The sequence below is a fragment of the Macrobrachium rosenbergii genome, chromosome 54, assembly GCF_040412425.1.
Source record: "Macrobrachium rosenbergii isolate ZJJX-2024 chromosome 54, ASM4041242v1, whole genome shotgun sequence".
Taxonomy (NCBI): Eukaryota; Metazoa; Arthropoda; class Malacostraca; order Decapoda; family Palaemonidae; genus Macrobrachium; species Macrobrachium rosenbergii.
The window spans coordinates 32768198-32780697 of NC_089794.1; the positions used below are offsets into that span (position 1 = coordinate 32768198).

A 12500-nucleotide genomic window follows, 5' to 3' on the forward strand; every position below is an offset into this window, starting at 1 on the left:
TAAAGGCAAGTGCCTAAGCTGGCACAGGCCACAGTAACCTAAACCAACCAACCAAATCTAAACCAGGCAATCAACTTTAAATTCCAGAGTTTGGAAACTAGACCGATGATGGCTTAATATCACCCGCGGTTTTTAGATCGTCTTATCACTCAAGGAGAAGCTGGATTTACAATCCATTCTAAATGTACTGAATTTTCACCCTTTCTCTCGCTCTGGAACTACATCGTCATTTCAGTTCCTAAGTCTAACCTTAAGTAATATTTTATACTTTTACCGGGAGACGTAAAATGGCTGAGATCAAGGAATGTTAGGTTAGGCTGTCGTTTGAATGTGCTTTTACTGCATTTGGGAAACTACGCTTGGTGTTGACTGCTAGTGAAAATGTCGAAGAAAATATGGTACATTGAAATTTCCTTTAAGAATTGCTCACGGCTCAAAAAAAATACTCTAAAAAGAAAAAAAAATACCCCCTTTTGTAACTATGGCTAACCCATATCACGAAGGTATCGTTCAACATTCTCCTTTTGAACCAGTTCGTATTCCTACGCATGTAAAGGAAGCCACTTTCTAACTGTATTCACCTACGGCATACAAAAAGACGGAAGAATTACAACAAATTACAAGGAAACGACAAAGGAATTACAAGTGCCTACCTAGTACGAGGTAATTTGGCAAGGTCCCAAGACCGAACAGAAGAAAGTTCTAACCTGGTCTAGCGAAGGCGGGGGACGGTTCAGTAAATGCAGGCAAAATGGTTACTTTTGACTCGAGATTGGTGTAATATTACGTCACAGGGTTTACGTTATTTCCAAGCAAAGATTCGCGAATCCAGACGCTTATTCTGTAACGGTTTCCTTCACTAATGGCAGCACTAGCAACTAAGACTACTCAGTAACTAAGCTTCTACCGCCCAAATCGAATGTAAACAAACAGGCCGTTCAAATGAAAACTCCCGTCAAAACCATAATTTAAATGGCTTTAAAATCTATGTTTCTATACTCTTAAAACGTTCATAACGACATTATTTCACTCGCTTTATAATTTACAAAGACAATTCCTTAAACAGAAATTGTGACAGAAGAATCGCCCGGCATAAAACAAAATGTAAAAGGAAAGTAAAAGTTAAACCGGTTTTCTTGCGTAACTGATAGCGCTGATTCTAAAATCTAACATGATGAGTTTATACAAAGGCCGTGCATTATCTATATTATCTATATGTATACTATATATATATATATATATATATATATATATATATATATATATATTTATATATATATATATATATATATATATATATATATATATATATATATATATATTTCTCCTTAGAGAGGGGTGACACCAAAGATGTTATTTTCCCGGTTCTAACCACGTCTTTTAAAATAAGATTGCTAGTCCTATGTCCTTTCTTTTCACTAGAAGTTACCTCCACGGTCGACCAACCACTAAGGAATAATTTTCGCATAGATCAAAAATCGTCAAAAACCAAACCACCGCCCATCCCCTCCCCCCCCCAAAACAACCCCTACGTTCCCACACCCAATGCCGAGGACTGATAATAATAAAGAATGACGTGCTAATCCTCTTCTTGCTCTGAGAGTAAGCACAGGATGACTTGAGACTTTATGCTGAGTCATCATGGTGAAGTAGCCCATGGAATTTCCCGGGTGTTTACCACTTTCTACGAATGTATTTACTTCTTGGGCATATTTCTGTATGACCTCATCGACAGATGAGTCTATAGAAACCTGAATGAGTTCGTAAGTTTCCTCCTACTTTTTATTTTTTTATTCCAGAGTGAATTCCCACATCCTTTCTTTTACTCTTATTTACTCTTCCTCTTTTCAGAGGATATAGGTTAGAAAAAGAACACTAGGATAAATGTTTTCGCCCCGTGGATCTTGTCATTAGTAAGCCGTTAAATGTTTCTTTTCAAGATGGCGAACGGTCTAGCAATAGTTTTCCAAGATGGGCACTCTATTTCGTATTTCGTTGACGTTATTCGCGTCGGTTGTCGGTGAAAGCAGAGAATCGAGGCCATGCTGGGTCAATGGAAGGAAAGTCTAGTCACGTGGGAAAGTTAGAGAAAGTACACACCTTTTCCTTTCTCTTTCCCTAATGTTTATTGATATGTTTACTCTGTCACATTGTCATTACTAGCTTTATTTTTTTCCTGGTGTAGTTTGTCATTTGCTGTTCTGTTTGCACGTGATTAGACCATGGTTATATACTTGTACACTTGCAATATGGCTGCCTGGGTCTGAATGACTTAAAAAGCTGCCGATGGAATTCAATCAATATCTTTCCAGGTTTGGTTGGAAATTAAGGAATTTTTATTTTATTATTCTTTTTATTTTATTTGGAGAAATTCAAACGAGCATAGTAGACTTAGTAACCTTAGAAATTTAACCTTGGATATTTATCCCGACTTTTCTCCCTTCCACTAATTCTCTCTCTCTCTCTCTCTCTCTCTCTCTCTCTCTCTCTCTCTCTCTCTCCTCGTGTGGGTACGTGTTCTCGTGACTGCAGGAAGGGTTTCCCCACCCACAGTAACCCCTCCCCGCCCCCCGCATTATTTTATCCTTCGAGTCTGGGCTAGATAAACTTATTAGGCTGGCCGTTCCATAGTTCACTGCATTAAGAGCTATTAACTTTTTTATTCTATTTATTTGTTTATTCAGTCATTTATTGAATATTCATATATATATATTTATTTGCTTGTTAAAGTAGATAATCTATTATTGATCGCTTTTTAGAAAAATCATGTTTACAGTTTCAGTTTTTCTCATTTAGTCTGCCATTTCACTTTTTTACATGTAAATGTACGAATTTCTTTGTAAAGTTTTTTATTTTGTTAACTGAAAAACTCTGTCTTTATAGTATGTCACTATCCGCAATCTTTATTTCCAGCTAAAAGTGTCATTTTTATTTAATGTATAACCAATAAACCTCCCAATATCCAAAAAATGAGACTAACGGCCGGATAATGAAGTTTAGGCCTTTAGACCTAAGAAATCTTATTATTTTTATCTATCAACAAAGTCATTCTTTTTAATGTATGATTCTTGGGAGTATAGGGTTTACTGGAAAAGCCAATATTTGTATCATATTACAAACCAAATTCTCGAATTCCCCACAGAATGAGACTAACGGTGAGGCACGAAACCCTAGGCCTATTGGCCCTGTTGATGGTAGTGGGCCTTTCAACGGCTGCGCCCATCCCATCCCCTTCCCCACAGCCTGCTGAAGACGCCAAGGAGAACTCAATCGAGGCCTACGAAGACGGCCTGCTGGTCTTCGTCCCTACCATATCAGCTGATGACAAGGACAAGTCAGGACATCAGCTCAAACGTGAGGTAAAGGAAAACAGGCTCCAGATGTTGTAAAGTAAAGGCCTCTTGTGGCATCTTGTTACAAAACCTTGCGCAACTCTTGGACAGTCTGCATTTTGTGAATGTAACTAAGTGTTAACTTACCGTAACGTTACATAGGCATCCTTAGCAGCTGGGGGTTCCACTCTTGGACACCCACCATCAATTGTAGCCACTATGTGCGGTTCATACCTGAATAGCAAATATTATTGACAACATTATGACCAGCACATCTATGTTCAGTGGTACACGAATGACTTCTGTTTTGCTCTATTATTTTATAACTGGTTTAAAGCTAAGTGACAAAATGCTAAAATATGTCCAGGAACTTTTCTAGAACAGGGGTCTGGAGTAGTTACACAGTGACCAAATGGGTTTGCCCCATTCGCTCCATCTTCTGTTATGTTCCATTTGTTCATATTTAATTCACTTCTTGTTACCAGCCCTTCTCTTTTTACCAGTGAAGCTAGGTCACGTTACAATTTTACTGACTCTCATGTATACCTATAGGCCTAGAAACTAAAATGACCAAGGAAAAAAAAAGAGAAGTATCAAAACTATGCCTACAACTTTTGCCCATAATTCATACTCTTTTGGAACTTAACTAGACAACTGTTCTTTCCTGTTTCCCATTACCTTCTGTTACTTCTTTCAAATGAACACCATATTCCTTGGAAGCTTGAATTTCAAGTCAAAATGGCCCCTGTGGGTTTGTTCTATATGAATAGGGTTTAGTTCTGAATAATAATAAGCACAGAAAAAACATTCACGACTGTTCAATTCCTTCACCCAGGTCGAGTACGAGCTCATTGCCATCCCTGGAGAGCTGCTACGAAGGGAGATTCGCCAGATTTCCCAGACCTATGGACCACCAAGGTAACGAAATTTCAATGATGAATCTTTCTTCACAGTGCCATAAATTTTCACTGCAATTTTCCCAGAATGTTTCTTTACACTTAACTAAAACTAAAGGATTCAGAAGATCGTCAAGAAATGTGTTTTTTTTAAGATGCATTTTTACTGAAATTTCTGTAAAACTATGAATTGTGGAGGGGAACATTCTCAGTACTATCTGTTCTACCTTCAACACCAGTAAAGTAGGGGCTAATATATCCACAGTTAAACAGTCAAACGATACTTATGTTATAACAATGCTATATGTCTGGTGATGCAAGGAATATCCTCTAACTTTCGCACTTCCATTCTCCTCAGTGTCTCCACAAGTTATTCTACCCCTGCTGATACTTCTCCCATTGTTTTTTCAAGGTGAGTGCATTATCAAGCAAATGTTCCCTTATTTTCAAAAACAGGTCCCAGTTTTTACTTAGAGATTACAATGTCAAAATTAATATATTACCAAGCTTGATATCTCCTGTTAAAAGATATTTGCATTTATGATTAATCATAGAAGTTAACCAATATGATCTTCAAGTATATTTCTTATGATTTTTTCTGTATCTCTAGCCAGACGAGCTTGGATATTCTTTCCACTGTAAATGCAAATAAATAAATTCATGAGTACCTTTATTTAGAGCAGTTTTCTGTTGACAATACTAGAGTATTTGAGTTTTATAGCAATTACTGATAAATCTTCTTTATCACAATGACAATATCCACAAATAGTTTCAGGCATATGACTTCATAGTACAGTATTTGGTAAGACAGTCTGTTTCATATTTAAATTTGCCTTTTGTAGTACCTTATTGACAGGAAGGCTTCAAAGTATGCTGACAAATACTGACTCAGCATCTCAGTAAGCTGACAATCTACCTAACAAGGCTGACTCTCTATCTCTGAGTTGACAGCCTGCCTAAGAAAGTGGACTCAGTAACCGAGTCACGTGACGCTCTGCCTTAGGAAGCTGACAGAGCATAACTAGATCACCACAGAATGTTGATTCAGCCACGGCGGTCAATGGCTTGACTAGTATGTACGGATACTGAAACGGGCCAGCGGGAAGCCTAGACCTTAGTAGATTAAGTCTATTTTACAGAGTCGTTTCAGAAACGTTCGGGCCACCGGGAGATAAGGTGACAGCATCCTAGGTTCCGAAAACCGGCTGACAGTGAAAATTGAGTGACGAAGTGAAGTTGTAGTGACTGCTGTTTTACACGACAGTCTGTTCATTTTTTTTCAGTTTAATTTTTGACTAAGATAGTGATAATGCAGGTATAAGTTTAAAGACTTACAATAAACTACACAGACATAGTGATTTTTATGTTTCAAATGAGATTATTCGCTTTCCATTATTTCTGTCTCTAGATTTTGTAAAATATTTTATTTCACAGGTAGTATGAACATTCTTGATGTGAAAAGTATAATGTATTTGAATCAATATTAGAAATATACCTTTATTTAATATTGGCACTAAACTTAAGCACCATGTGACTTGAATATTATTCCACGTTTGACTAGGATGTTATAAATTCTTGAATAAAACCACGGTAACAATAATGCTTCTAAAAAATTAATCGTTTTTTCTATGTTTTCTGCTCTTACCAGTGACAATATTCGGGATTTTGGAGAAGTGATCGTTCCTAAGCAACCTTCGTAAGTATTTGTCAGTACCTTAACTCTCTCTGTGAGTTAACTTTTGTTTCTGTAGAAAGTTTTAACCTTAAACTATCTCTGCAAGGTGACAGTTCTCTTAGGAGTTGCAATCTTGTAAGTAAACAGCTCTCCTTAAAACCTACCTGCCATCCAGAGATATGCCAAGAGACATTCCTGCTGTTAGATCCCGCTGTCTTTTTTTATTATTTTCTGTCATTTCATTTTTGCCATTTTCCAGTTCAAGTCTATAAAAGGGTACTGAATTGTTCAGTCATTCGTCTTTCTTATGAAACAGAATCATCTATCAAGAGTTCCTTATTGCAGAATCACCGTGCACAAAGAAATCACCTTGCCCACGGTCTCGGTATCTGCTGCTCCTGATTTCTCTGCTGTGATCAGTAATGCAGCCAGTGCGGCTGGGCATACCAGTGAATATGTTGGAACTGCTGGACAGACTTTAGCTGAAGTAGGTGCAGCTGGAACACAAGTTCTTGGTCAAGTTGGTTCTGCTGCTGCAACTGGTGGTATTCAGCTTGCAAGGTATGTCCTGCTCTATCATCTGGAGTGGCAAAAGATTGACCACTAATTCCCTTGTCACAAAACTCTGAGACTCTGAAAAAGCTGATATTTTCCCCCATTTTCTTGAGTGGTTTTCATAGGTAAATATAATGTGAACTAATCCATTCTGGAAATTTTTGCAGCTGGCTTGCAAGTCAGAAAGCCAAAGGCCTTACCACTGCTACTCAAGTTGTAGGAAGTGGGTTGCAGTATGCCGGACAACTGAGTGCAGGAGTTCTACGTGCTCTTTTGCAGGTTAGTTGAAATGAAGACTTTTTGCAAATAAGTGGGTTGTTATAGCTAGTTTTATATGAGATGCTATTACCCGATATCTGGAAGTCACTGTAAATACATTCTAGAGGTAAGACCAACTATTTTACTCAGCCATTTGTTTATTTTGAACACTCTAATTCTTTGCCTCATTACTCTGACTGGTCTTTGCTCATTTGCATTATTCACTTGCTTACTTCCCCAGGTTCCAGCCATCAAGGCCCGCGTCCTGTCAGAAGTTATTGAAGCTGGACAACCTCTGGTTTATGCCGTCAGCGATGTCCTTTCAGAATCCTCCGATGACCTTGCCAACTTCTTTGAGGCAAAAACCTCCATTCTCCAAGAAGCTCTGGGCATCATCATCCGTCTTATTCAGGACACTCTTGCCTTGAAGGGTCGCATCATCTACTCCCTCAGTTCCAACGGCCTTGACATTGGTGCCACGGCTTTCAACGCCGGGGTGAAGATTGGAGGCGCCGCTGTAGAGTCGGCCACTGGCATCGCGGCGGCTCTTGGCAGCGGATTCTCTGACCTCATCAACGCTGGCAGGAGCGTGAGCCTGCCACCTCCTCCCGCACTCCCTCCCATCACCCTGCCAAGTCTGCCAGCCATCACTATTCCCTCCATTTCCATTCCCAATGTCGACTTGAGCGGACTTATTCCTCGTAAGCCCACCTTGAGTCCTCTTCCCCTCCCCGCCAAGCCCACCATCTCCGTGTCAACATCAATAGGGACTGCGACTCCATCCATTAGCGTGTCCAAGCCTTCAGTCACTGTAGGAGTGTCGAATCCAGTGATTTCCACTCCTTCACAGACCTATGGAACTCCACTTCGTTGAATAGGGTTAGTTCTCCGTCTAGTGATGTCATTTCATCCTAACAGACTTCGGTGCAAAGTCTCGTCTCTTCTTTGCAAATACAAGTCAACTTTTTTGACAGATGATAGTCATCTAGTATTTAATTTTGAGTAAGATGTCTTCCCTCGTATCGTTTTATCTCTTTCCTGCCTTCTCTATCATATTTTCTCAGAACAGATAACTTAATTAGCAATTCCAAGTTAATTTCAGCTTTCAGTTATTGTGTTTTCTCAGGTTTTCTCCTTTCGTCCAGAATTTTCTAATAGTTTACATTTGATATCTCTCAGCTTTTCTTTGCCAATAAATTAGCATTGTTGGAATTTAACCCAAGGAAGCCTGATGCAGCTTATATATATATATATATATATATATATATATATATATATATATATATATATATATATATATATACATATATATATATATATATATATATTATATATATATATATATATACATATATATATATATATATATATATATATATATATATATATATATATATATATATATATATATATATATATATATATATATATATATATATATATATATATATATATATATATATATATATATATATATATATATATATACTATATATATCTTATATATATATATATATATATATATCTTACTTTGCTTTGAATACTCATATTTACTTAAGAATATTCTCTCCTAGATTTTGTTATCTATTAAATCTTTTTGTTGTTTATGCAATGTATTCGTATTTAAAAGTATGCCAAAAGTTGACAACAATGACGTCACCATCTCCCAGAAGGGGAGCCTTTTCCGTTCTTCATTTCTAAAGCAGAGATTTCTTTGATGACAAATTTATTTAACTGTTGGATATGTCACCTATTTTGCCACAGGAATGTTATTTAATTGATCAGTCAACAATACTTTTTTTCTTTAATGTTGACCTGTCGATTTCGTGTTGGAAACATGCACTGGTGTCACAAAACTCCCGGTCGTCGACATCGGCAATATCAATCAAAATATTTCACTTGTTCATGACTCCTATTCTCTCTCTCTCTCTCTCTTTTTAGTCAGTTTGATGTATTTTCTTTCTTTATTGTCTGTTTTTCCCTTTGATTCAGTTTGTTTTGAATGTCTTTTTATACATATCCATGAAATCTTGACTATTGATAACTCTGATTATTGATTATCTTTAGTGTTGTTCAGTGGTGGATGGTCAGGATTGATCAATTTTTTTTACAGTGGTAGTTTTCTTACAACTTGTTGTTTTTATCTTGTGTTTAAATATTACTTTGTTAGCATGAAATGTAAATTTTGCTCTGATGACCCCTTTGGCCAAATTAGAGTCTACAGTTATCATCTAAGCAAACATTTCTGGCCAATGGTATTAATGTTAGCTATCTAAAGACTGTGAATAATGCATATTCTATGCATAGTAATTTTCTCTGAGCTAAGATTACAAAAAAGTCATTTTTGCAATTAAGCAAAATGTGTTCTGTACTGAAGAATGGTTGCCACCAAACATTGAGTTGAATAATCCTAGACCTCCCCAGTCAACGGTGTGTCTGTGTTACCTGTTTATAAGTCTCTACTTGTAATAATAAACTGTTATTTGCAGATGCAGTTTTCTTTTACCTTGTTTAGTTTGTCCTTGAAGTTGTGATCTGTCAAAAGTTCTCTTGAGAGATGTTGAAAGTTGCATCATTATTATGACAGGTCAAGCTGTAACCCAAGTTGGAACAGCAGAGTACTACTGGCCCAAAGGCCCAGTAGGAAAAGCAACCCAATATAGGAAATGAACCTGAGAGATAAAGAATAAACTCTTATCGTCCTTATTATAAAACAAAAATCGGTGCCCAGCAGGGTATCATTTTCCTTCAGTTACTGTGGCCTAAGACATGAAAATGGTAAATTTGGCTCAGATGCAAGTTAGATTTGAACATACATATCAGCTCTCAGGGTTTCATTCATTTTTGTTGTCAGGTACCCCAGCTTTCACTGAAGTTTGCAGATATCTGATATATCTTATATAAAATGGGTTTTGCCTTGCTAACTCTGTAATGCATTTCTCTGTTTCCCTTAGCTTCTCATCACATATCCAAACAATCTCAGTCTTTGAGGTCTCAGTCTAGTTTCCAGGCTCTACACCCAATATCACTCAGCAACTTCCTCAATTATATTTATGATCTTCTCAACTCACTGCAACCATGAATCTCTGCATTTTGTGGGCCCACCTAGGCAAAATCTGCATTTACTTAGACGTTGCCCGTGTCCTCAGTGCACAGAGAGGAACAGGCCTTCTAAATGTGTCATCGATTTTCGCTCAGTCCTTAGGCCAGCAAGCTCTTTCATCTTCAACATGGCTCTTGCTCTTCTTAAGTCTTACCGCCCTGCTAATGATAGCTTTACAGTCCAGTATATCCTCACTTAGTCTTAATTCATAGCTATTATATATTCAGTGTTAGATTTGCAGAAGCATGAGTGCATGGTATGAAACTAAAGAGGCACTTGCTATGAAAAAGGTTAAGAATTCCTATTTTAGAGTATGACGGGAAGGAATCAATCAAGATTAGTTTTGTTATGGTTAACAACAGCACATCTTTAGCTCTGCTTAATCCCAAAACCTTTCATAAGAACTTGCTGAATTAGATTAGGACTGATAATCTACGGCAGCCTGTCAAGATGAGTGGGATAAAGGCATTGTTTCTGAAAGTACTGGTAGAAAGAGATCAAATAGAATACAGAAAGAGAAGATGGCACAGACCAATTTTCTGGGAGCACTTGAGGTCCATGCACAACCTGCTTGGTTGTAAGCAATTGCAAATGTAAACCTGAAATCCATCTAGGTGTAGAGACTTTAAGCTTCACTGGCTAAAATGCTCATCTATAACTGATGCCTTTGTGATTCTAGAAGGTAGATTTCGTCACTTGTCTTGCATTATAATTTATTTTGAGACACACTTCAGCAACAAATGAAAGTTCGTTGTGAAAACCAAACAAACTAAGGAATAAATGTTAAGGGCAGCTTGTATGTTGAGGGGTTCACTTTCAAGTTCTGCGAGGTGAGGCAATCAGGTCTATCAGTCCATTAGATAAATTACCTTAATGTTAAAATTGTGAATTACAGAATTTTTATGGTGTCATATGATTCACTGTCAAAATTCAATTAGACTTTTCTTAGTCAGAAGTTTAGGGCCTGTAAGTGGTTACTGTCTATAGTGTGCGTTGCATACAACCCTGCTCGTGGTACTAAAATCAAAGAATAGATGTTTCTCTTTCAAGAATGAGCTCTCTTGGGTATCTGTGCCTGTAATCTAGTTCTCTTTGATAAAAAAAAGTCAGTAATGAGACCTTCAGAGTTTAGGTAGGCGTGAGGTACACGTCACAAAGTTGAGCTCCGCCAACACTTCCCAAGAGCCGCTGAGTTGTCAACCAAACCTCAGAGCTGCTCACAATCAGACCAATGGGAGCACCGTAATATTTCAATGTTAACTCTTGGAGCACACGCTAGGTTCGAATCACAAACATATGATCCACACGCTCTTGTCAAAACGGTTACACTTTTCACCAAGTTTTAAATTATTCATATTAAGAGTCTGTCAAATGATGACGCTGATTCCTTGCCAGGATCCTGACGGAGAAGCCGACTGGGAGCCTAAGTCACTTTTGAGTGACCCAGTGCTCTTTATGGATGCCCTCCCCGTCGAAATGGTCTGTCTGTCTTGGTTTTCCTTGTCCAGAGACCTTTTTCTGGAACCAGGTCCTGGGGCATATCCCTCCCAGGATTCTTTTCTTCTGGCGTCCCACAGAGTCCCGTTGCCCTCTGAAGGATCAAAGGCTTCATTGAAGTAGCCCCGAACGACTACCAGCCTCAAATCGCGCTGACGCTTCTGAAAAGGTTTTTAAATGTTTCAGTTTAATGTTTCATTTTTGGAAATTAATTCCTAAGGGGTGTTTATTATCATGGCCTGTACAACATGAGCCTTCTTGCTATGAGCCTTATTTACTTGTTCATTTATTTATTTGCTTATTTTCTCCCTTATGGGTGATGTGAAACAAAAACAGTCGCTTTGATTGTTTAAATTTTGGTAAAAGAGCAGTCAGATTAAGTATCAAATTACCTAGTAAAAAGTCTACCTGTCTCGATTAGCTTTACACACGAAAACTATCTATATATCTATCTATTTATATATCTGTCTATCTATTCCTTTGTCTTACCCTCTCCCTGAGTCTTTCCACAATTCTTGCGTCCGAGAACGACAAGAAGACAGTTTGTACGACTTCTGGAATCAGACAGACGACAGCAAGCAGAATGGAAGCCAGCAGGAGCCACGCGCTCTCGTACATTCGATAGAAGGACCAGAAGATCTCGTAGTTTTCCAGAACCTCTCTGGAAAGGAAATTAGACTAAGTTTTCCAGGACCTTTCTGGAAAGGAAATTAGACTAAGTTTTCCAGGACCTCTCTGGAAAGGAAATTAGACTAAGTTTTCCAGGACCTATGAGCTATGTGTATTCTGCCCTAAAATGGAAGACTGCAGTATCTGCAAAAATACAAAACTGAGAAAAATGGTAGATACTGCAGTTTTCCCCTTGCCTTACTACTGATTTTGCAGATACTGCAAATGGGATCCCCTAAATACTCGTGGAAAGCACTGCAGAATCATTCTGAAACTGCAGTAACTTGTGTATTTTGCATTTCACGAGCCCAATAGGTGGCACATCTTAATTTCAAAATTTTGCAGACACTGCAGTTTTCCATTTTAGGGCAGTATTATGCTCTTAGCAGAGCTTGAGCTGAAGAATCAGTGTACTATTAATTTTGCAGACCATAAGCTCAAGAATCAGTGTAGGCTGCTTGATTTGCAAAACATCAGTACACACAAATTCTGCTTAGGAGCACTGTCTCACACTG

At 37.9% G+C, this 12500-nt stretch overlaps 2 protein-coding genes across 2 annotated transcripts in view; one reads left to right on the forward strand and one right to left on the reverse strand.

The window, feature by feature from the left end:
* LOC136834941 (uncharacterized) overlaps nucleotides 1–7978 on the forward strand; it is a 39100-nt gene extending 31122 nt beyond the window's left edge. The window contains exons 2-8 of the mRNA XM_067097799.1: nucleotides 3143–3359; nucleotides 4168–4250; nucleotides 4587–4640; nucleotides 5877–5924; nucleotides 6249–6464; nucleotides 6626–6737; nucleotides 6958–7978. Coding sequence (XP_066953900.1) covers nucleotides 3143–3359; nucleotides 4168–4250; nucleotides 4587–4640; nucleotides 5877–5924; nucleotides 6249–6464; nucleotides 6626–6737; nucleotides 6958–7590 — 1363 coding nt within the window. The 3' untranslated portion in view covers nucleotides 7591–7978. The remainder of the gene's footprint in view (nucleotides 1–3142; nucleotides 3360–4167; nucleotides 4251–4586; nucleotides 4641–5876; nucleotides 5925–6248; nucleotides 6465–6625; nucleotides 6738–6957) is intronic.
* A 2537-nt stretch (nucleotides 7979–10515) lies between these two features.
* LOC136834636 (phospholipid-transporting ATPase IF-like) overlaps nucleotides 10516–12500 on the reverse strand; it is a 51671-nt gene continuing 49686 nt past the window's right edge. Inside the window, exons 25-26 of the mRNA XM_067097217.1 lie at nucleotides 11806–11977; nucleotides 10516–11477 (exon numbers count right to left, since the gene is read on the reverse strand). Coding sequence (XP_066953318.1) covers nucleotides 11187–11477; nucleotides 11806–11977 — 463 coding nt within the window. The 3' untranslated portion in view covers nucleotides 10516–11186. The remainder of the gene's footprint in view (nucleotides 11478–11805; nucleotides 11978–12500) is intronic.